Raw genomic sequence first — 26,169 nt, 5'->3', positions numbered from 1 at the left:
CACATTTTACCTGACTGATGGAGTCCACTCATCTAACGCTTTGGTCCGTATGAGCCTGAAGACAAGGTAATATATGTCTCTGTATTTCAGTTGATATTAAATGAATCCAGATGTAAAGATGTTGTATTTGGGGACTGAGATCAGTGCCTGGATTAGACAAGATGTTAACAGATAATAATGTGCTGGCTTCTCTCAGTAAAGACACAATTCAACAACAACACTTTAACAGACATGTGATTGATTGAAGACAGATCATCCTAAAAGCTGATCCACAGAAAAAGCTTTAGCTTTAATAGTTTCTGTTGTGTATCATTATAAGGAGCCCTACACTCTATTTGAACTCAATGTAACTCAGTTGACAGGGTTTTGTCTTTCCTTTATATGCAGGCACATTGACTCATGTAACATGTTTATGGTGTTTCACCTTTTCGCACTAAAACTGTGTCCTCAGTCAGTTAGAAGTCAGAGACAGGACTCTTCACAAGCAGCACAGTGCCCACACAGACAGGTGTGGCTAATGTGGTCAGTGTAGCAGCTTCAGTTTGTGGCGAGGGGGGGGGCAACAAGTGGAAGAAGTAGAAGAGGACCAACAACGCCATCTGGGGGAATTACACCCTAGGAAATACTTTTTCCAGAACCCTACATTTAGTTCAAAAGTTGAGCATAGTGTTAGTTCAGGCAGGACACGATGTCAAGCTCAGCTACATCAGCTGATCTCAAACAGCCCAATCAACTGATGGAGCAGCTGATAGATCACATGATTCCTTTATATGCAACCAGTTGGCAAATCTCATTCAGGGCACACTATTTAAACTGCTCTGGCTGCCTACTGTTGCTGCTTCCTCTGCAAACTGCTTTGCAACCAGCCTCCAGCCCAGCTCCTCCTTTTCATGCTGTGCCTGCTGTTCTGTTTGTCTTTGATGCTGCTCTGTTCTGTTCCTGGGGGGTCTTTGCTGCTGCGTTCCCTGCCTTAGGCTTTCCATGTAGGCGCAAGAAAGGGCAGGTAGTGTGCTCTCTGCCCCAGGCTTTCCTCATTTTTGCACATGGAAGGGCAGAGAGGTGTGCACTCTTCACCTTAGGCTTTCTGCGTAGGCCTGAGGAAAGACAAAGAGGCCCCAGAACAGAGCCATACCACCAAATATAATCCTGCAAATGGAAATAAGTGTTCCTGACTTCATTAGGAATGCTGCAAACAGACTTGTTACTGAAACAAGGACAGAGACATGAAGTCAATATAAACCAAATATTTTGTTGAATTTTGCAAAAATGAGCAAGTAGGGACTGGAGCTGCTGGGAGAAAAAAACGTTAATTGTCAAACCAACGCAAATACTAATAAGAGGAAATTAAAATACTGTTTTAGAATTAGCTTAAAAGAGTCTTTATCCAAAATCTAAAACCACAAGTTAGATAAAATATCGAGTCCAACACACAACTGAACAAGGGATGGTGAGCAGAGGCCACTCGTGGAGAGGTAGGCTGCCACCACCCTTTCACCTCAGGTGCAACACAGCAATACTCGTGGCAAAATGGTGCAATCTACACTCGTGTCCTACTGCTTTTATTCGCATGCAGTAAGTTCAGGGACCTCGCCATAGGTGCCTCGCCTCCCAACACAGGTGGTGCTCTGCTTTACTGAAAGAAAAGAGCTCATACAATTAAACCCAGTTGGTTTGATATAACAGCTGAATAAGGACAACTTAAGCAAACCAACTATAAAGCTAAATAAAAAGAACCACCTCTGATACAGGGCATTAACACAGAATCACTCAGCAGGGTTTCCACATGCATCGTGCTCAGATAATGGATCAGAGCTGCTAACAATCAGCCACAACAGGGAAGAGGACAGGAGCCACCAGGGGCCTTATATAATCTGGCACTGATTAGGGGTGTGGTTGGGGAGGAGGCAGGGCTACGCTGCATTCAATAGCACTAAATGCCTGAAACACACTGCATTAAAGGAGCACCTCACCACAAGTTGATTGGTTGTGGTCTGCTGTGGAGATGCGCTGGCTGACGTGTCGTACCTCCATCATGTCCCATGTATTTTTGCCATGAGGTGGAATATTTTCTTACATGTTTCTGAATGCATGACTTGATGACATGAATCTGTCGACACACTTTGAATGTCAAAATAACTGTTATCAATCCATTTGTTTCTATTGGTACTCTTGCATGACATACGCTTTAGAGGGGCTCACAGTCTACAATGCTTGGAGTCAACACATATTCACTTCAACCACTGGCGCCATCTTGTGGCAGAAATACATTACTGCAGCAAGAAAGTTATTTAAATGATAAATCTCAGGTGTCTTCAGGGAAAAGAAAAAGCTTTGCTGTGGTTGTAGTTGACATAGTTTTTAGTGCTGATGCCTGGTGTCCATCAGTTGTGTGTGATAATCAGGATAATAAATACAAAGGAGTATTGTGATGACTAAAGACAGACTGTAGATTGTCTCTGTGTCACCTGGAATAAGTGAACTTTGATCTCATGTGTTTGTGACTCTTCACCTCTGTCTCCTCTCACAGGGAGAAGATGATGTGCATCATCCTGCTGCTCATCAACCTGACCTCCTGTGTCTGTGGTTAGTTTACACCTTCACTTTATCATCCACACTTTCAGGCTGTTTATTACTGTTATCACACATTACCTTTTTATATTGTAGTATCTTTAGCACTGTCCACTCACCCAGCTCTGTTCTAAATAAGAGCACACTGTTATTCAGTGAATCAGTCAAACTCTCCACACAAACATCTATAGATGGAGTTTAAAGGCTCACATGTTAAAGTTGTCACTTTGTCTGCTCCTCACTTTCCCTCTCTGTCTCCTCAACAGGAACATTTGTAGTCAATGTGACACAGACCTCCTATCAGGCAGAGGAGAACCACAACATCACACTGGAGTGGATGTTCACCACCAAACCTGGCAGCTCCCTCCACTCCCTTTATATCTACTGTGAACTGAAAACTGATCTCAGATCATCAGGTCTGTTTCATCTACATGGAGGTGTTGAGGTCCAAACAGATGAACAGTTTGCAGGACGAGTCCAGTGTGACAAAGACGTCCTCAGAGAGGGACGACTCAGACTTCATGTGTCCAGACTCAGGACTGATGACTCAGGACTGTACATGTGTGAAGTGTTCACACATTATGGCAGCAGCACTGCTACATGTCGGCTCACTGTCACTGGTAAGTTGATTAATACTGGAACCAGAGACTGTTTTTCTGTTTGAACTTGAAAATTAAAGATCAAGATTATTCATGTTTTAGCTCTAGTTTGAATATTTAATTCAGTTACTCTACAGAAACATTAAAGTACTTTTAAGAGACCTTTTTCTGACTTTGAAGTAAAACCTCACATCTTTAATATGTGACCTGTGATGCAGATTAGGATTTGATTTAGTCTTTCTACTGGTTTAAAACAGGTTTTCTCCCTGTCAGTCTGCTGATCTTATTTTCTGTCAGCAGCTGCTGATGAGCCCAAACCTCAGAGACCAACAGAGAGTGGGGGAGGGATCGGCCTCTATGGTGGACTGGGACCACCAGTAGCAGCTCTACTGACTGTCTGCATCACTCTCTGTGCTGTCATAGTCCATTTTACTACCTACTGATTAAAAAAAACACTATGCATCTGCAGACGCTGAGATGCTGAATGTCCAGCAGCAGCCCTGCCCCTAACTCAACAACTCAAAACACTGCAATTTTATAAATGAGACTGGTATTTCTCCTCAGGTGACATGTTGCAGTTACTGTACTATTTGACATTAAACATGTCCAATCAGCTGCACAGTAATATTGTTTTTATTCACACAGTGTTTCAGTTGTTGGTCAATATTGACAAAAGGAAAAATATGCAGGATTTTTTGTTAAGCTTGAATGTAATCTATGTAAATGTAAAGGGTTTAAAAAACAGACATTAATTTACAGAGAGTGTAAAGGGTTAAAATGTACAGTTACATGAACATTTGTAGGTGTCACGGGGAAATCATGGACTCCATAACAAACTATACAATAACAAATGAAAAACTGAGCAATTCAGTTTCGGCCCACCTGACATGCTGCTGTGTTGTGCTATGGCATGCTGGAATTTGTCATTTACGTGACAACGCCTGAACGTAACACAGGCTTGCTCTGCTGTGGGTACAGTGTTTGACTGTGCAGTCTGTTGATGGTCATTTACACACTGTCCATAACAATAACTATGTCAGGTCAGGTCAGTGCCCTTTGTTATATATTATAAAACATTAAATCTCCACTTGCTTCTGACCGCTCGTGGAGTTTGTGCAAATAAGATATTGCACAGAAATGTTGCTTATCATGATTACAATTTACAATGTTATTTCGTATTGTGCTCTGTTACGTTCACAATACACAGCTGTCTTTGAAACATGACCGTTAAACATGACAGAGATTAGAAATGTAACATGTAGTTAAATTAGTTGGTATTTAGCAGATTTAAACTTCAGATTAGGTTTCTTAAAAACGTGAATGAGTTATTTAAATCGACTTGACACAAAACTGAAAAACACTGCTCTCTGGATAAATAAAATAAACCAACACACTCCTCCTCTGCACTCTTTACACACCGCAGCCCCAAACTGCATGTTATTTTAGTTTAATTTAATTATCAGAGACGTGAGGTGGGAGATGGAAACATTATTTCAGATTGAGTTTGGGTTTAATAAGACCTGTGGAGGTGGGAAGCAATTCAGCATCTGTCTCTGCTCACACTGGGCAGCTGCTGAACCTGGATCTGTCAGAGAGTCAGAGGGAACCTGGTTACACTGGTGTTAAACGTCTTGGGTGATCCAGTCACAGATGGACAGCTCTATGTCTATTATTCATACCTGGCATACAAATGTGGCTTCACATGGGCCAGACTCAGACTCAGATGCTTCCAGCTTCCTCTCTGTCAGCTTTGTGCTGATGATAAAGGTAACTAGGGAACAAGACCTCATACTGGCAGCTGGCTCTTATTTGAATAAGCAGAAGGCGTATCAGGTCTTTGTGTCTACAGGAGGAACTGAGGGGAACTACAAACCACAGTCACACAGACACATTTTACCTGACTGATGGAGTCCACTCATGCTTTGGTCCGTATGTGCCTGAAGACAAGGTAATATATGTCTCTGTATTTCAGTTGATATTAAATGAATCCAGATGTAAAGATGTTGTATTTGGGGACTGAGATCAGTGCCTGGATTAGACAAGATGTTAACAGATAATAATGTGCTGGCTTCTCTCAGTAAAGAGACAATTCAACAACAACACTTTAACAGACATGTGATTGATTGAAGACAGATCATCCTAAAACCTGATCCACAGAAAAAGCTTTAGCTTTAATAGTTTCTGTTGTGTATCATTATAAGGAGCCCTACACTCTATTTGAACTCAATGTAACTCAGTTGACAGGGTTTTGTCTTTCCTTTATATGCAGGCACATTGACTCATGGAACATGTTTATCTGAGCTGCAGGTTCACACTTTAGGATTTTCTGCACTCCTGGCTCGTATTCACACAACATCCATCCTAAAGCTTAAAGTAGCTTCAGGGAAAAGAAAAAGCTTTGCTGTGGTTGTAGTTGACATAGTTTTTAGTGCTGATGCCTGGTGTCCATCAGTTGTGTGTGATGATCAGGATAATAAATACAAAGGAGTATTGTGATGACTACAGACAGACTGTAGATTGTCTCTGTGTCACCTGTAATAAGTGAACTTTGATCTCATGTGTTTGTGACTCTTCACCTCTGTCTCCTCTCACAGGGAGAAGATGATGTGCATCATCCTGCTGCTCATCAACCTGACCTCCTGTGTCTGTGGTTAGTTTACACCTTCACTTTATCATCCACACTTTCAGGCTGTTTATTACTGTTATCACACATTACCTTTTTATATTGTAGTATCTTTAGCACTGTCCACTCACCCAGCTCTGTTCTAAATAAGAGCACACTGTTATTCAGTCAATCAGTCAAACTCTCCACACAAACATCTATAGATGGAGTTTAAAAGCTCACATGTTAAAGTTGTCACTTTGTCTGCTCCTCACTTTCCCTCTCTGTCTCCTCAACAGGAACATTTGTAGTCAATGTGACACAGACCTCCTATCAGACAGAGGAGAACCACAACATCACACTGGAGTGGATGTTCACCACCAAACCTGGCAGCTCCCTCCACTCCCTTTCTATCTACTGTGAACTGTTAACTGATCTCAGACCATCAGTCCTGTTTCATCTACATGAAGGTGTTGAGGTCCCAGAGTCTCAGGATGAACAGTTTACAGGACGAGTCCAGTGTGACAAAGACGTCCTCAGAGAGGGACGACTCAGACTTCATGTGTCCAGACTCAGGACTGATGACTCAGGACTGTACATGTGTGAAGTGTTCACACATCATGGCGGCAGCACTGCTACATGTCGGCTCACTGTCACTGGTAAGTTGATTAATACTGGAACCAGAGACTGTTTTTCTGTTTGAACTTGAAAATTAAAGATCAAGATTATTCATGTTTTAGCTCTAGTTTGAATATTTAATTCAGTTACTCTACAGAAACATTAAAGTACTTTTAAGAGACCTTTTTCTGACTTTGAAGTAAAACCTCACATCTTTCATATGTGACCTGTGATGCAGATTAGGATTTTATTTAGTCTTTCTACTGGTTTAAAACAGGTTTTCTCCCTGTCAGTCTGCTGATCTTATTTTCTGTCAGCAGCTGCTGATGAGCCCAAACCTCAGAGACCAACAGAGAGTGGGGGAGGGATCGGCCTCTATGGTGGACAGGGACCACCAGTAGCAGCTCTACTGACTGTCTGCATCACTCTCTGTGCTGTCATAGTCCATTTTACTATCTACTGATTATAAAAACCACTATGCATCTGCAGACGCTGAATGTCCAGCAGCAGCCCTGTCCCTAACTCAACAACTCAAAACACTGCAATTTTATTAGTGAGACTGGTATTTCTCCTCAGGTAAAAAATGAAAAATATGCATGATTTTTTTTTTTTTACCTTGAATGTAATATAGGTATGTAAAGGGTTAAAAAAAATCAGACATTAATATACAGAAAGTGAGGCTATGGTTCAGTTCATGTCTAAAATAATAAGTTAAATATACTTTTTTTTATTCTACTATGTCTTAAATAGGAATCTAATGCATTGTCATTGTACTTTACTTGTTCCTGTGTTAGTGTAATACCTGAACAGGTCACTAGATGGTGTATTGAGCCACCGCAGGTTGAAGGAGGCGCTGTTGTCGGTTTGTTACTGGTGAAAGTGAAAGTAAAGAAGCATCCAAGTGTGATGGGAAGGTAAACACGGTGTAAAGCGAAATGTTATACATCACTTCTGGTAACATCTCTTAAGGCATTTAATCTAGTCCACTCGGAAAGCCTATATGAAGGACGCCTCATAAACATTTATCAGAATAAAATGTTATTTATGGGCCTGATACATTTAACTTTGCCTACATTTAAGATGAACAACAGGTTTTATGACGGTCTGACAGATGCTCATTCATTAATATCCAAATCTCTACCGGGCCTCGCTTTGAAGTACTTGAGTATTTCTATTTTATGCTACAATCTAATGTAAGTGTAAGCCTTACAGATGTAGCTTTGTTAAACCTGTTGAGGTTCATGCAAATATAATTAAATGTTCTCAAACATCCAGTACAGGCTAACTTTCTGTATGTCATACGTCTTACCATAGTGCTTTTGTAAGTTTTGTAAGTTTGAGTGGCATTTATATTTAGTAAGGCAGTATTATAAATCTATATGTGTGTGTGTGTGTGTGTGTGTGTGGGGGGGGGGGGGGTCGGCTTCTGACTGGGGGCCTGTGCACAGCTGTATGCCTAGCAACGCCTCTGCGTAATACTATACTATGTATAGTATTATGTTAGTGGTGGCGAATCGCATTGCTGATTTATGGCATCACGTGCCAGTTGTGTAGCCATAGCAACGCCCTTTATAAACAACAAGCCTGTCAATACAAGCAACACAACTCTGGTGGGTCTCATCACCAAGGACGACGAGACCCACTACAGGAAGGAGGTCAACCATCTAACCACGTGGTGCAGAGACAACAACCTCCTGCTGAACGTCAGCAAGACCAAGGAGATTGTTGTTGACTTCCGGAGAGGCCACACCCAACACCCACCACTGGCCATCAGGTGCAGTGAGCAGCACCAAATTCGTGGGGGTGCACATCAGTGAGGACCTCTCCTGGACCACCAATACTGCATCACTGGCAAAGAAAGCACAGCAGCGCCTCTACTTCCTCCGCAAACTCAAGCGAGCAAGAGCCCCCCCACCCACCCATCATGTGCACATTCTACCGGGGCACCACTGACAGCATCCTGACCAGCTGTATCGCTGTGTGGGGCGGGAGCTGCACTGACTACAACAGGAAAGCCCTGCAGCGCATAATGAACACAGCTGGAAAGATCATTAGTGCCCCACTCCCCTCCCTCCACATATACACTAGATAGTACGCTACTATATATATTTAGATTTTAGTTTTTATAGATTTATATTTTATATTATATTTTATTGTTCTTTACTTTTAGTATTAGTAAATGTATTTATCTGTTGTGCTTGTGCATTTTATTCTGTCACCGTGGGATAGAGAGAAACATCTTCTCGATTCCTCTGTATGTCTGGTATACATGTGGAGAAACTGACAATAAAGCTGACTTTGACTTTTGACTTTGACTTTGATAAGGCACATTGAAGGCAGGCTGCCTTCATATGTCAACAGATATTATGCCAACTCAACATAACTATTGAATCTGAGGCCCCTAAACCAAATGCCAAGAAAGATACTTCCTTGCTTTATGCAGAGTCGATGGTAGCCTGTGTGATTCATGTGGTCTGAGAGAATATAACTACACCAACCTGAGTAAGACCTGTCTAACTGAGAACCTGAGGCAAAAGAGTGTTGATCACACGAGAATTCTTAGCTGAAAAGTATCAGAATTTAAAAACATTGATAAGAGCACAATATGTAAATTCAACTGTCTACATAGTGTACCATAGTCCCTGACAGAGAGCAGTCTTTAGAGGCAGTTGTTTAAGCCTGCAGTATGTTTGCTGGTTCAGCACTCCAGTCCAGTTCCTCAATTTAATTTCACCACCTTGAGGAGGTTTCCTGGGGCATTAGTTGGGGAGGGTTCTCGTGGTCAGGTTCTTTCCAAGGATGAAGCTCCTTTGTAGCTAAAAGTTGTTCAGTAGTCCTGTTAACATAGCACTGACTTCAGCCACCGTACTGCATTTACTGCAGTCTGTCCTGGCCTGCATAGAAAGTGCAGCTCATTGATTCCACCTGCATTAACTAAGAGCAAAACAATCAAGCCTTCCACCACCTGTGCCTCAACTAGCCATTATTCACAAGCCCCACGTTCATTACATCACTCTGCTCCCATAAAGCCACCTAAATCAATCAATTATCAATAACATAATTACTATATTGTTGAACAGCCCTGGAGAACAGCCCCAACAACAGGAAGTGATGTCACAAAAACTCTCAGTCTCAATCAGTGAATGTGTCATGTAGAAAGTACATTAAATCATTCAGTTGAAGCAGTGCAGCATTTTATCCTCAAATATCACGGTTAGAAAAGACAATTCAAATTAATTTCATTTAGTTAGAAATAAAACCTGAAAGCAGTCGTGACTTCGTCCAGTTGAACATCTTTATTTGTTAAACTGATGTACCAAAAGACACACTGCAGTGTTTGACAAAATAATCAGATCACAGGTCACGTGGCACTGATGGAAACATTTAGAGCAAATCTCTCAGATAAACTAACAGCAGGAGGTGTTTGTGATCATCAGGAACATTTAATGACAGCTGCTCTTTATCATCAACACCAGTGTTCACAACTACAGTAGAGCTTTTCTTTAAAGGACAGTAAATCACTTCGTCTGTGTCACTACAGTTTCAATCATTTCATTTATTTGACTCAAGACCATATCATGTCGTACAGAGTGCAAACATTACACACAATAAAACAGAACAATGGCACACACCTAGTTTACAAATAACTTGGCTTATCTGATTATAATTTAAACAAAGATGGGCAGTTTAAATAATACTTTGGCAAATACCTTTCTCTGCAAGTCATTAAGCTCATGCTGCTCTTCCTATAGGAGCACCAAGTGGGCGGTATACTGTACAGCAGGTACAAAATGCTCTACAAAGAGCTATCTTTACATCAAATGAATGCATACTAACTTTGCAAGCAAGCATATTAGCTTGCGTATAGCCTATAATTTGCCACACTGTCTGTGGACATCTTTATCATCAGATAGATTATTGACAATATAGTGGCCGAGATATTTAATCTCATTAAGGTTCAAACTTCAGTTTATTGTCATTCAAACACGTTAAAAAACACAAGGGAACGAAATTCGTTACCCAGGTTCAGCAGCGTACAGATTCAGGGCTTAAAGTGAAAAATTTTCCTGAGCCTGAAACCTGAAACTTGGGGAGGGGGAGGGGGGGGGGGGGGGGGGGGGGACCATCTTTTGCACAGCGGAAGGGCTCTTTAGGACTAAGTACATACAGTACATGTGTGCACAGTAATGAGTGTAATGCTGTTCTGTGCTATGACCTATTTAAGTGCTGGAAGTTGTTATTTACGTGACAACGCCTGAATGCAACACTGGCTAACACAATAAATAGTATATTGCTATGTTATTATATGAAGTGTCAGTGGCACAAAATAATGACTTTAGTTCATGAAGAGATCAGACGGAGCCCTCTCCTCTCCTCTTATATGCTTTACTCACAAGTGTGTGAATTGACCTGGATATGAAGCGTCTGTAGCGCCAAATAATAACGGTTAAAGTGCTAAGACGGGGGAAAAAAAAAAGAAGAAATCAGCAGCAGCGGTCATATTTCAGCAGCGGCCCTGAACCACTGCTAGTTGCATACAGGGGAACCACTGCACGGCATGCTGTTTCCTCTCAGTGTCCGACAGCTGGCAGTCAAGCTAACACAAGCGTAGTTCAGTGGTCCATTTCTGTTGCACATTCAGCCACACTCATTTGGATATCAGGCTGTGACGGACAGCTAAACAACATGTGCTTGGAAGTAGTGTGTGTTGAAACCCTGTCTGTGTGTGTGTGTATGTGTGTGTGCTGTTTTTAGACCCTCCCCACTCAGCTCTTATTGGCCAGCTGAGTTTGATTTTCGCTGAAAATCAGAAGATGATTCGTTAAATGCTAACTTGTGCCAACTTGTTAAAATACTAGAAATGTCCGTCAAGCCGGAAATCCGGCGCCACGCCTGAGTACTTTAAGCCCTGCAGATTTGAACATCTAAGATAGACCTATGATAAATAATTAAATGGCCTAAAAGCCTATGATAAATACAATACGTAGTTTAAAGAAAAAACAAGCAGCACATTTCAATGCGTAATACTGCATCAATAGCCGCACGCAGTCGCAGCAGTACAAAGGGCAGAGGACAGATTTAAAGCCAGAGCATCTATAAAGCACATCAACACTGTGGAGTTCTGACGATTATACTGATCCGAATTTTCCTTTAAAGCAAAAATACACATGTCAGTGTCATGTTAACGTTTGAAACCAAACTGGTAGTGATGTAGTTTTCCAGCCTGCTCAGGAGGATTGTCTCCAGCACTTTAGACATAATGCTTGCTAAGGCTAAAGGCCTATAGTTTCACATGCTATTTATTTTGCCAGTTTTGTCCTTAATAACATGCACTAATAAAACAGATAGGATGGAGTCAGGCAGAGCTATATGAAACTAGCTAACGTTAGCCCAGTAGAGATTTGCTACTAGCATCAATGTACTTAATGCATAGCACATTAGTTTTGTTTTGGACCACTGGACATCGTAACGTTACAACACACAAAAGAAAATGTCATGCTAACATAAGGTTGCTGTTCATTTCAGTGTGAGCCACTTTACCAACGACACCCCATATCAGGCATGTCTTGACCTTATGTTTTATCCTTCTGAGGGCCCTGGTGCAAAACACAGTGTTGAGTCTTTTGCAGACAAACTTCAAAGAGAAGCTTCTTAGACTCATCTATCCACGCAGAGGAAAAGTTATGCATGGCCAGTATAATGACTTCATCCTGACTGAGTGTTGTCATTTTGATAACAAGAACACTGGGAAATTCATCTTTCACTATCAGTTTGCCATCAGCAGTTTTAAGAATCTCAGGCTTTGTATGCGAGCAAACTTCACTGCAAAAACACATAATAGCATATTAAATTAGACGAGGAATTAATTTAATTCTAACAGTTTGGTCTGGTTGCAATATTTGATCAAACTATTTCCACTGATCCACATGCTGAGCTTTTAATACTCTCAAACCCAACACTGGTGAAGAAATCTTATTCTCTAAAGAGAAAGTGTATGAATAAACAGACACAAAGACCCAACAGAGCTGCAGCTGGTTGCTGTCCACTTGCTGTGTTTGGTGTCTCAGGTTTGGGCCGCTCCCTCGCTGCTGTGAAGAGATCAAACAAACCAGTTTCATCCATATGAAGAAAAAACATGTCACTAAAAAAGAGGAAAGTGTAACGATCGTAGATTGTTGATTGTGTACTGTCCTTCACACCCAACAAGCTGCTGGACTGAACATGTTAAGGAATTCATACTGAATCGACTTACCAGTGACATTGAGGTAGCGTTCACTGAAGTTGACATCATTATGTGTGACCACTTGACACACGTACACACCCGAGTCATCAGTCCTGAGTCTGGACACATGAAGTCTGAGTCGTCCCTCTCTGAGGACGTCTTTGTCACACTGGACTCGTCCTGTAAACTGTTCATCCTGAGACTCTGGGACCTCAACACCTTCATGTAGATGAAACAGACCTGAGATCTTGAGATTATTTACCATCTCACAATAGATAGTTAAAGAGTTAAGGGGCATGATGATTAAGGTTGTGAACATCCACTCCAGTGTGATGTTGTGGTTCTCCTCTGCCTGATAGGAGGTCTGTGTCACATTGACTACAAATGTTCCTGTTGAGGAGACAGTGAGGGAAAGTGAGGAGCAGACAAAGTGACAACTTTAACATGTGAGCCTTTAAACTCCATCTATAGATGTTTGTGTGGAGAGTTTGACTGATTCACTGAATAACAGTGTGCTCTTATTTAGAACAGAGCTGGAAGGCTGCAAAACTAAAGAGCTGAAAGATACCACAGGTAATACATGATAGCAAAAATCAACAGTCTGAGAGTGTGTTTAGTCTTTAGTGTTTGTGGATGATAAAGTGAAGGTGTAAACTAACCACAGACACAGGAGGTCAGGTTGATGAGCAGCAGGATGATGCACATCATCTTCTCCCTGTGAGAGGAGACAGAGGTGAAGAGTCACAAACACATGAGATCAAAGTTCACTTATTACAGGTGACACAGAGACAATCTACAGTCTGTCTGTAGTCAGTCATCACAACACTGGACTGTTTCTGGTCACATGTGAAACATTAACATATACCTTTATGTCAATATGATTTTAGCATTTTCTTTTTAATAAATGTGCAATGCATTTACATTATGGGGTGCTGAGTGGAGATTAATGAGGAAACAAGGCTGCAACATATCAAAATGAGAAAAGTCTTAATACTAAAAACTGCTAAATACTTTCTGAATAAATGGTGAGTTACCCAATAACAACATCCTACCTGTTCCTGTGTCAGGTGTCTGTTTGCTGTTGTCAGGAACCATGAACTCATCCTCAGTCTACGAGGACGAGTGAGTGAAGACACGGTTTTCCTGCTGGAATACGTCCTGGGTGCATCTCATCAGTCAGACACTGAGCTGGAAATGAAACACAATTTCTTACTTATTTTTCTAAAAAATTCTTTCGTCAGACACCACATGTATTTCACTGGTTCGCATCATCAGTACAAACAGTGATAATGTTGATGGTATTCAGAGGCCTGTACTACGAAGCCAGTTCACCTTACCCAGGATATCTGGTTTGACTAACTAACATTGCCTGTCTGGATAACTGGTAACACAAAGCTGGTTTTCAACCTGGGGCCTGTATCACGAAGTGAGATCAACCTTTCCTGGGTTAACCAGACCTATCCTGGGTTGACTAACCCTAACAGTGGCAATCAGGATAATCGGTATCACGACGCTGGATATCAACTCGGTAACTCAACCCAGGGTTGCTTTATCAAGAGCCGTGAACGCGCACACAGCGGACCAATCACAATCATGAGAGAAGCGCAGCGTCACTGAGCGTCACTGAGCATCCTCAGAGTGAGGGCAAAAAAGTATTTCTCATGTGAGGATCAGACATTAATTCTACTAAAATATGAGGAGGAGAAAAGCAACATTAGAGAAAAGGCCAACACTGTGGCAGCTGCAGGAGGAGGAAACATGCGTGGCAACGCATAACGGGATGAATAATGTTTAGTTTTAGTTTAGATTAGTTTATTTGCACATAATGTTAAAAACAGACAGTATAAAATTTACAAGATTAAAAAACGAAAAGTGCCGGAGAGGTTAGAAGCCACTAAAAGCTTATCAAAGAAATTCCCCTGTCAAAACATCAATGAAATCGAGAAGAAAAAAAACGGGTCAGGAAGGAAGAAATAGAGGAGGAGAGAGGGAAAAATCAAGACAAAACAAGGTAGCAAATAAAATGATGTGTAGGTTAAATGACTCATCACTGGTTCAAGTAGCTACAGTACCTGTACCTGTACATCTGACACTGATCACACCCTTGAATCCCATGAAATCAATGCTGCGCAGATGAATTGCGTGTATTACAATTATCGTCTAACATCATTGCGTCTGATAAATTGGTCTTCTTTGTCATAACGTTATATATGCTACAATAAAGCTTAAAGCTGACGCCACAATTAAATCATATCAACACCAAATTGATAGTCTGAATAAAATCATCCTGATATTGAGCTGTGTTAGAAATTAACAGCTGCGCAAAAATATACCTAGTGTCCCTCTTTAAAAAACAAAAAGGAAAATCCCCCAAACACCATGAAGTGTAGACATGATAGGCTACTTTCCACATTTCCAGCAGCAAAGCTGTCAATTAGGCCCATTATCTTTAACAGGGATATTTTCCTCCAACAAAACAAAATGTTGGCACTAATTAATGATGCTATTAAGTGTCCGCAAATGATCACTTTCTTCCTTATGAAGGGGTGGGATGACATTTCGACTTCTTTCCACTCCTTTTTGAACAATCTTTTCATTGTCTGTTGTTGTTGCTTTCTTTTCTTTTTTAATGTTCAAAATAAACTTTAAAATCAAAATCAATCAAATTAATTAAACTTCCCGTCATGACTGGACTGCATTTCGTGCATTACGTGTTGAGGCAAGCTGTACAGCCTTAAAACAAAGATGCTCTTGCATAACATCCATCCATCTTTATCTGCATATCTGTGGCCATGTCGCGGGGCAGCCTGCCAAGCACAACACAACAGATGTCCCTCTCCCACACAACACTTTCCAGCTTATCTGCACTGATAATGTAGAAAAGCTTTAGTGTTGTCTCGAGCCACAGTTTGAGGATCCATAAACACTTTAGTAGTCTGTGTTGATACAGATAAACAACAATGTATTGATGACACTGATGCATCTGCACAAAGCACCAAAGGTGCAGTGCAAACACTGCTGCATTCCTCTGTTGCACACTTTATAAAAACTTCCTCTCTCTCTGTGAGGAAACTACAGCAACTCATTTTACATCCACCCAAACTCTTATTGACAAGAAAGTTTTACAGCTTCAAATAAAAAGAGTTGAATAAAGAAGAGAAGATGAAACTTTGGGTCTGTTTGAATCAATTTTCTAATCTGTGTCACAGTGAATTCACATGTTCATCAGTCAAACTAACAACAGTGAATGAAGCACAGCTGATGGACACAATTAACACAAGACAAACAGTGTATTATACAAAATGTTTTAGTTACTTACACGTTTGAAGACGAGCGAGTAGCTGTCACCTTGATTGTTTAATGGTAAGTCAAACAAAGGAGCTGTTTCTCTTATCTCAGCATCGCTTCACATGATGAGGAAGTCAGATTTTACCTTAAGCAGCTCAACTCAGGTAAAGGAGGGGCTGCGTGCAAAGCACAGATAAAGCATTGGGGTGAGGTTATCAAGTTAACCCTTTGAAGCCTATTGGGCTTGATTTCTTTTTTAAAAACATGAGAAGAAGGCAATGAACAACGAAAGAAGAAATGCTCCAAAAACGAGCAAGAAATTAGTTAAAGTGAAAATTAAAGACAAGACAATTAGTAAAAAAAAAAAAAAAAAATTAAAAAAGAGAGAGAAAGAAAGTTAAAAACTAACAAACAATGATATAACCTGGAAAGAGTGCCTAAAAATTCTAATAATTCTGTAACATAATTTCAAAACGTAATAATAATAATTATGATAGCCTAGTAAAAAATCTAGCTGTTTTCTTTTTTCCCCTTAAAAAAAATAAATTTAAATCTGCACCTGCTTCTGACTGCTCGTGGAGTTTGTGTAGGCTGAATAAGATATTGCACAGAAATGTTGATTAGAATTTACAATGTTATTTCGTATTGTGCTCTGTTACGTTCACAATACACAGCTGTCTTTGAAACATGGCCGTTAAACATGACAGAGATTAGAAATGTAACACATGTAGTTAAATTAGTTGGTATTTAGCAGATTTAAACTTCAGATTCGGGTTCTTAAAAATGTGAATGAGTTATTTAAATTGACTTGACACAAAACTGGAAAACACTGCTCTCTGGATAAATAAAATAAACCAACACACTCCTTCTCTGCACTCTTTACACACCGCAGCCCCAAACTGCATGTTATTTTAGTTTAATTTAATTATCAGAGACGTGAGGTGGGAGATGGAAACATTATTTCAGATTGAGTTTGGGTTTAATAAGACCTGTGGAGGTGGGAAGCAATTCAGCATCTGTGTCTGCTCACACTGGGCAGCTGCTGAACCTGGATCTGTCAGAGAGTTACGCCACACTGTCTCTCTTGTTATTGAACTTAATGGTGGGATGTTGCCTACATTAGACTGTCTGTTCTAAACTGTCATTGACAAACAATGATGAGGCTGAGGGCAAACTGACAGAGAGGTCACTCTGATGATGCAAGCAATGCGCTCCTCTGCACCAGTGAGCTGTGACTCGCATGGGGCCAATATGGGGCCCATTGACAGTCCGACTGGGGCCCATTTTTCAGCCCATTTACTACCCACAATGGTCTACATACACATGTTGGTCAACAGTGTACACTGACGTGTCAAAGTTCAGAGAAGTTGAATGTAACACCAACATTGTATTCTAGTTGACATCACCTCCACAAGGGAATCAACTGATGCAGTGATGTCATCTGTATTTATTTTCACCACCAACATGTGTTTGTTACATCACTGGTGTGAGCAGGCCTTAAATGCCACAGTCACACCCAAGTTTGGTCATTTCAATGGGAGGCACTTCCTCCCTCACCTCCTACACACTGACTGAACTTTGACCTTTGACATGACGACATGCACCAGTGTCCAGCCTCTTTCAGAGAAAAGCAGCACAACAAGTTTCATAGAATAAAAAGGTGAAATAACCTGTGCGTGCTCACCTCAGCCATCAAGTCATGTTAGCTTCATACAGCTCCACATGGTTCCTCCAGCCCCACCTGTCACAGCCCAGAGGTGGACTCTAATGCAGACAGTAATAGGCAAGAAGGTGGGATGAAGGAAAAGTTATCTAGGTAATGGTCAGGAAGAAGCAAATCCAAGAGGAGGCACGACGGCTGAGCAGGTCAGGAACAGGCAACAGGTCAAAGAGCAAAGGCACAACACTGACAACTGGCTGTGGGAAAGGGGCTGATTAGGGACACTGGGGACAGGTGAGCAGGTGAGGAAGAGACAGGGGACTGGTGGGAAAGACTGAGGGCATCTGGTGGATGGATGGGCACTAATAAAAGATGCATTATGGGAAACGTAGGATCTGGAAATTTTAGAGTTTTACCCACATTAGAGAGAAAAGTCAGGATATCTCTGCCTCTGCTGCTTTAAATGTTGACCCGTCTGTTTTACATCTGTCTCCTGGAAGTTCCTTTTTTACAATTTATAACATCAATAACACCTGTAGATGTTGACAGAGTTAAACAAGCCTGGTTAAACTGGTGTTACCAGTCCTGGGTGATCCAGTCACAGCTCTATGTCTGTTTATTCAGACCTGGTATGAGAATGTGGCAACATGCGTGACTCAGTGACCTCTTGTGATCAGATCTCACTTTACTGCTCCATATGCTAATAAACATGAATCTTCTGTTTAACCAGTGAGAGGTGTGTCATACTAAACACACACTTACAGAGGTGATTATTTAAAATCAAAAGGATGAAGTCACCTAACAGTTATTAAGAGGTTTATATTATATTGTTGGTTTTGTGATTATAATGTCTCTCTTATGGTCATGCTGTCTCACATAATATACACACATACACAGGAAATACTTGTACAGCCCACATTTTATCTCTGTGTTACACTTGGAGACATGTCTTTGACAAGAACTAAAAGAGTTCATCATCATCATCATCATCAACAATTGTTAATTCACACTGGTGCTTCACAGGATGTCTAAATAAAGACAGGAAAGATTCACTAATAATAATTTTCAAAGGATAAAATACATAAATATACAAACAAAAGGTAATATAGAACTTATCTGAGATGAGAGTAATAAGCTGGAAGTTAAAACAAGTCAAGTGGCTGATATACAGACATATGTCATCAGCAGCAATAAGATCTCTCTGACAGACATCCAGAGTGTTTATTATTTTACACGTAACAGCCACTACTCTGTTTTGCTTTTAAATTACACGTCATTTATCCACCTCCACATGATTCCTTATAGATCATAAGGTAATGCATACTGAAGAATCATCTTTACAGTTCAACATAAAGAAAAGTTTGTATTAAACTTCATTAGATTAGAGGAGAGCAGGGAGTTTCCATCATGCACTGTGGTTGGTGGAGATACAGTAAGCTGCTTCTGAAAGCTGCAGCTCACTTAAACAAACAGCTTATTTGAATAAGCACAGGGCGTATCAGGTCTTTTTTGCATCTACAGCAGGAACTGGGGTGAACTACAAACCACAGTCACACAGACACATTTTACCTGACTGATGGAGTCCACTCATCTAACGCTTTGGTCTGTATGTGCCTGAAGATAAGGTAATATATGTCTCTGTATTTCAGTTGATATTAAATGAATCCAGATGTAAAGATGTTGTATTTGGGGACTGAGATCAGTGCCTGGATTAGACAAGATGTTAACAGATAATAATGTGCTGGCTTCTCTCAGTAAAGACACAATTCAACAACAACACTTTAACAGACATGTGATTGATTGAAGACAGATCATCCTAAAAGCTGATCCACAGAAAAAGCTTTAGCTTTAATAGTTTCTGTTGTGTATCATTATAAGGAGCCCTACACTCTATTTGAACTCAATGTAACTCAGTTGACAGGGTTTTGTCTTTCCTTTATATGCAGGCACATTGACTCATGTAACATGTTTATCTGAGCTGCAGGTTCACACTTTAGGATTTTCTGCACTCCTGGCTCGTATTCACACAACATCCATCCTAAAGCTTAAAGTAGCTCCTAACTGGTTGAGTAAAGAGAAACTCCTGATAATAAGGAGTCAGTTCTGACTTTAACATGTTTTTGGTGTTTGACCTTTTAGCACTAAAACTGTGTCCTCAGTCTGTGAGAAGTCAGAGACAGGACTCTTCACAAGCAGCACAGTGCCCACACAGGCAGGTGTGGCTAATGTGGTCAGTGTAGCAGCTTCAGTTTGTGGCGAGGGGGGGCAACAAGTGGAAAAAGTAGAAGAGAACCAACAACGCCATCTGGGGGAATTACACCCCAAAAAATACTTTAAAAATACTTTTTCCAGAACCCTACATTTAGTTCAAAAGTTGAGCATAGCAATAGTTCAGGCAGAACAGGATGTCAAGCTCAGCTACATCAGCTGATCTCAAACAGCCCAATCAACTGATGGAGTAGCTGATTGATGAAGGGAGTCAGCTGATAGATCACATGATTCCTTTCTATGCAACCAATTAGCGAATCTCATTCAGGGCGCCGTATTTAAACTGCTCTGGTCTGCCTACTGTTGCTGCTTCCTCTGCAAGCCGCTTTGCAACCAGCCTCCACCCCAGCTCCTCCTTTTCATGCTGTGTCTGCTGTTCTGTTTGTCTTTGATGCTGCTCTGTTCTGTTCCTGGGGTCTTTGCTGCTGCTCTCCCTGCCTTAGGCTTTCCATGTAGGCACGTGGAAGGGCAGGGATGTGTGCTTTCTCTGCCTTAGGCTTTACATGTAGGCACATGGAAGCGCAGGGATGTGTGCTCTCTGCCCCAGGCTTTCCTCAATTTTGCACATGGAAGGGCAGAGAGGTGTGCACACTCCACCTTAGGCTTTCTGCGTAGGTCTGAGGAAAGACAAAGAGGCCCCAGAACAGAGCCATACCACCAAATATAATCCTGCAAATGGAAATAAAGTTTTCTTTGACTTAAGTGTTCCTGACTGAATTAGGAATGCTGCAAAAAGACTTGTTACTGAAACAAGGACAGAGACGTGAAGTCAATATAAACCAAATATTTTGCTGAATTTTGCAAAAATGAGCTAGTAGGGACTGGAGCTGCTGGGAGAAAAGAAAAACATAAATTGTCAAACCAATGGTGCAATCTACACTCGTGTCCTGGTACTTTTACTCTCATGCAGTAAGTTCAGGGACCTCACCATAGGTGCCTCACCTCCCAACACAGGTGGTGCTCTAGCTGCTTTACTGAAAGAAAAGAGCCTATGTGAAAAAATTACAAACAAATAAACTAAGTTGGTTTGATATAACAGCAAAATCAGGACAACTTAAGCAAACCAACTATAAAGCTAAATAAAAAGAACCACCTCTGATACAGGGCATTAACACAGAATCACTCAGCAGGGTTTCCACATGCACTGTGTTCAGATAATGGATCAGAGCTGCTAACAATCAGCCACAACAGGGAAGAGGACAGGAGCCACCAGGGGCCTTATATAATCTGGCACTGATTAGGGGCGTGGTTGGGGAGGAGGCAGGGCTAGGCTGCATTAAATAGCACTAAATGCCTGAAACACACTGCATTAAAGGAGCACCCCACCACAAATTGATTGGTTGTGGTCTGCTGTGGGCATGCACTGGCTGACGTGTCGTACCTAGACGTTTAAATACAAAGGGCAAAGAGCCATACTCAAGGTAGTCCGAGTATGGTTCACTTCAGATGGGTCGGAGTTCTCTTGGAGTGTTCACATATGCCCAAAAATGCTGAGTCACCACTCTGAGTCTGCTCAGAGGGCTGAAAAGGACCAAGTGTGAAAACATCCTCAGACACCTAAATATCACCTTTCTCCCCTCCACAGGGTCTCCACTCACAAGCATGTCCTTAATCCTGGCCTCCCTTTGTCCTGCCATCATCACTCTTCTTTCTTCCTCTATTTCCTGCAAAAAAGAAGATCATGCTCCACTGACTCCACTGACTCCACCCCCCAAAACAGCAGCTGTCTTTTTATCCGTTAACTGTTAGGTTGCTCGAAAACAAGAGCTACTGGCAGCTGGCTCTTATTTGAATAAGCAGAAGGCGTATCAGGTCTTTGTGTCTATAGGACCACTGAGGGGAACTACAAACCACAGTCACACAGACACATTTTACCTGACTGATGGAGTCCACTCATGCTTTGGTCCGTATGTGCCTGAAGACAAGGTAATATATGTCTCTGTATTTCAGTTGATATTAAATGAATCCAGATGTAAAGATGTTGTATTTGGGGACTGAGATCAGTGCCTGGATTAGACAAGATGTTAACAGATAATAATGTGCTGGCTTCTCTCAGTAAAGACACAATTCAACAACAACACTTTAACAGACATGTGATTGATTGAAGACAGATCATCCTAAAAGCTGATCCACAGAAAAAGCTTTAGCTTTAATAGTTTCTGTTGTGTATCATTATAAGGAGCCCTACACTCTATTTTAACTCAGTGTAACTCAGTTGACAGGGTTTTGTCTTTCCTTTATATGCAGGCACATTGACTCATGTAACATGTTTATCTGAGCTGCAGGTTTACACTTTAGGATTTTCTGCACTCCTGGCTCGTATTCACACAACATCCATCCTAAAGCTTAAAGTAGCTCCTAACTGGTTGAGTAAAGAGAAACTCCTGATAATAAGGAGTCAGTCCTGACTTTAACATCTTTGATAATTCACCTTTTTTCATCATCATTCAGAATTACACAACAGGAACTACTTTTTCGAGAACCTTAAATTGATTTGAAAATTAGGCATAGGACACACAGACTTGTTACTGAAACAAAGAGAGAGACATGAAGTCAAAATAAACCAAATGAGCAAATAAGCAGAGGCTGGAGCTGCTGGGAGAAAAGAAAAACATTGATAGTGAAATCAACACAAATACCAGTAAGGGGGATTAAAAGATGGTCTCTGTCTCATAACTGGTACTACAAAGCTGGTTATCAACTAGTTCAGTCCGCTCTGGGTTTTCCCATCCAGTCATGAGCACGTTCATGTGAAAGAGACGGGGTGTTAATTATGAGCGACATCATCAGAACCATGAATGAAGGAGGCTGCTTCATATCACATGTGATGAAACGGTACCAAAAGGGTTTGTGACTGCAGGTCAGTAAAATGTCAGTGGCGTGGGATGTGAATAACAATCTGCAATCTTCAATCAGAGAGTCAAGGAATATTGAAAATGCTTATCAAAGATTCACTGTCGGCTAACACTTAAATTACATGCAGGAATCACTGAGCTATGGGCCTGTGTGACATTAGTATGGAGTATTTTTGCTGTTTAGATGCGCCAAGCCCACTTGTTTTTATCCAGCCAAAGTGGGCGGGTTTGCTAAGGCAGTCTTCTTAGTTGTAAAATAGGCTTATTACTTTATTTTAAAGGAAACTTAATGCTTCTATTATACGAGATCATATACTTTAACATGTTACGTGTGATAGACACATACTCTTCCCATTATGGTCAAAATCGGTTCTTATCATCCAATTAAAATGAATACAATTATTACACCGCGTGTATCAGCAAAGTACATGTATAGCCTAAACTGCTTCAAATACACACACTCTAGACTAACCTATAGTTGCAACATATAATGAAAAACAAAATAAGGAAGCACATATTCATGAAAACAAGTTGATTAATAAACCCAACTATATTTTAACTCTAAATATAATATGGGGCTCCTTATGAGAACCCACTTTAACTGCCTTCACAAGATGGCAGTATGGCTCCATGTTAAATAAAGGAATTAAAATCTTTAATTCATAATTCCCTTAATTTTTGCCCTACGAAAATAAGAAAAACATCATTCAACTAACAAACAAGGATTATGCACATTTACAATGTTATAACATGGATATAATTATAATTTCACTTTCAACAGACATTTCAAGTTTGTCACACAGAAACATTTGGTAAGAGAGGGGAGGGCGTGATTTCCCCGGGGCAATGCGAATGGACAGGATGTGGTTGAGAAAAGAAGCATTGTCTCACGACAACTAGTCGGTCGTTCATCACCGTGTTTTTCCCCAAGGCTGGATACTTTTTTTACCTCCTTTTGGCCTAAGGATGGCTGAAAGAAGTGTTCGTCCAGTCTGAGGAAATACAGGGGTTGAGTCCTAAACATTTGACCCCCGGTGGTCTTGTGGGTCTTGTTCATTGATAATACTGGTTCAAGGGAAGTACAGAAAGGCTGTTGCTCTACACATGCTAACATAAGGAACATATGCTACGTGAGTTAGAAAGCAAACTTACTGAGTCCTGTGGTGGCACTATGGTGGATACTGTTGCTGTCGCCAATGATGCACCGCTGAAATTCTGAACTGCGGCCAAAACAGACCTTCCAGTGTTTCCAGCTAAGTCGCCACACATGTTGGCATGTTGCCAAGCAAGGATGGGACACTAAAAACTCAAAGTAATGTCAAATAAAATATTCCCAAACATGGTTTCTGTCATTGTAGGTAGTTCTTATCACGCTGATGGATGTTCAAGCATTGATTTTCTCCAATTGCTTTGGTTTTAATTCATCATTTCATGCTATAAATACAGTCTGACCACCCGGGCTTTTATTTTGGTACTTCCCGTAACCAGCAGTGTGCATTTGCATATAAGCTAAATATTTAGTTTCCCAAAGCACATTTAGGTTTAATATTTAGATTTAACACTTAACATTTAGATTTAGATTTTAGATTTAGATTTAGATTCAACATCTTACTATTTTCTTACTATATAAAGACGAAAACGGTGTGTGTGTGTGTGTGTGTGTGTGTGTGTGTGTGTGTGTGTGTGTGTGTGTTTGTGTCTGTTCCACATTTTCCTCCTCACTGACTCGGTCAATCCATGTGAAATTTGGCACAGTGGGAGGATGCGAATGAAGCAATATTACATCAGTTGGCCAAAGGGGGGCGCTATAGCAACTGATTAAAATTGCAGCATTTGAATGGGCGTATCTCATGCCCCGTATGTCGTAGAGACATGAAACTTGGCACAGAGATGCCTCTCCTCATGAGGAACACATTTGCCTCAAGAACCCATAACTTCCGCTTATATAGATTTTCCGCCATTTTGAATTTTTTGAAAAACACTTCAATTGGATCTCTTCCTAGGAAGTTTGAGCGATCTGCATGAAACTGGGTGAACATAATCTAGGGACCAATATCTAAAGTTCCCTCTTGGCAAAAGTTGGAAAACTTACTAAAACTGAGCTTCTATAAGGCAATGACTTTAACTATCTGCCTTTCAGCGTGCTACCTCAACTACTAATGTACAGTTTTAGCCCACTATCTATTCCACTATTGGCAATGGTACTACTGTACTTTCAATACACCAATCGTACTATCAAATTCACAAAACCTCTGTCTGAATACATTGCTCTTCTTAATGGGTTCAGTTGACTATTTAATCTGCAATTTCCTATGACCTGTATCCCAAACACACACCATGTGAAACTGTACGTGGGCAACTGTGCACTCAATGGGTATGGACTAGTATAGATTTAGATTTAACATTTAACATTTAGAATTATATTTAGATTTAACATTTAGATTTAACTGTGACATATTTAACATATTTCAAATATTGCTGTAAATGTGATAAAAAGTGACTTTGACAGGCGGCACCCCATACTGAAGTTACCTTGCTCACTTCAAATGCTGCTTCGTAGTACAGGCCTCTGAATACCATCAACATTAACACTGTTTGTACTGATGATGCAAACCAGTGAAATACATGTGGTGTCTTTGGTATTTATGGAAAGCTGACAAAAGAATGTTTAGAAAAATTGTTTAAAGAAATTGTGTAAACAACTTTGTTTCATTTCCAGCTCAGTGTCTGACTGATGAGATGCAGCCGGAAAGTTTTCCAGCAGGAAAACCATGTCTTCACTCACTCGTCCTCGTAGACTGAGGATGAGTACATGGTTCTTGACAACAGCAAACAGACACCTGACACAGGAACAGGTAGGATGTTGTTATTGAGTAATTTACAGTTTATTCAGAAAGTATTTAGACTTCACCTTTTTCCCATGTTGTTTGGTTGCAGCCTTGTGCTAAAATCACTTAAACTTATTTTTTCCCCTCATTAATCTCCACTCAGCACCCCATAATGTAAATGCATTGCACATTTATTATAAAGAAAATACTAAAATCATATTGACATAAAGGTATATGTTAATGTTTCACATGTGACCAGAAACAGTCCAGTGTTGTGATGACTGACTACAGACAGACTGTAGATTGTCTCTGTGTCACCTGTAATAAGTGAACTTTGATCTCATGTGTTTGTGACTCTTCACCTCTGTCTCCTCTCACAGGGAGAAGATGATGTGCATCATCCTGCTGCTCATCAACCTGACCTCCTGTGTCTGTGGTTAGTTTACACCTTCACTTTATCATCCACACTTTCAGGCTGTTTATTACTGTTATCACACATTACCTTTTTATATTGTAGTATCTTTAGCACTGTCCACTCACCCAGCTCTGTTCTAAATAAGAGCACACTGTTATTCAGTCAATCAGTCAAACTCTCCACACAAACATCTATAGATGGAGTTTAAAGGCTCACATGTTAAAGTTGTCACTTTGTCTGCTCCT

At 40.7% G+C, this 26,169-nt stretch overlaps 1 protein-coding gene and 1 long non-coding RNA gene across 2 annotated transcripts; one reads left to right on the top strand and one right to left on the bottom strand.

The window, feature by feature from the left end:
* Positions 1-26,169, top strand: LOC144459608 (uncharacterized). The gene is made up of 4 exons (XR_013488453.1): positions 1-66; positions 21,412-21,752; positions 25,401-25,536; positions 25,890-26,169. It is a non-coding gene; the product is annotated as an uncharacterized LOC144459608 (long non-coding RNA).
* Positions 10,503-16,001, bottom strand: LOC144459607 (uncharacterized). Its single transcript, XM_078163756.1, has 5 exons — positions 15,930-16,001; positions 13,663-13,798; positions 13,270-13,325; positions 12,641-13,000; positions 10,503-12,476 (listed from the first exon to the last, which is right to left on the bottom strand). The coding sequence occupies exons 3-5, from the start codon at positions 13,316-13,318 to the stop codon at positions 12,361-12,363; spliced, it is 525 nt and encodes a 174-aa protein (XP_078019882.1). The 5' UTR covers positions 13,319-13,325; positions 13,663-13,798; positions 15,930-16,001; the 3' UTR covers positions 10,503-12,360.

This window comes from Epinephelus lanceolatus, chromosome 22, assembly GCF_041903045.1.
Source record: "Epinephelus lanceolatus isolate andai-2023 chromosome 22, ASM4190304v1, whole genome shotgun sequence".
NCBI lineage: Eukaryota > Metazoa > Chordata > Actinopteri > Perciformes > Serranidae > Epinephelus > Epinephelus lanceolatus.
The sequence above is the reverse complement of the archived record's forward strand: the minus strand, read 5'-3'. Positions and strand labels throughout refer to the sequence as shown.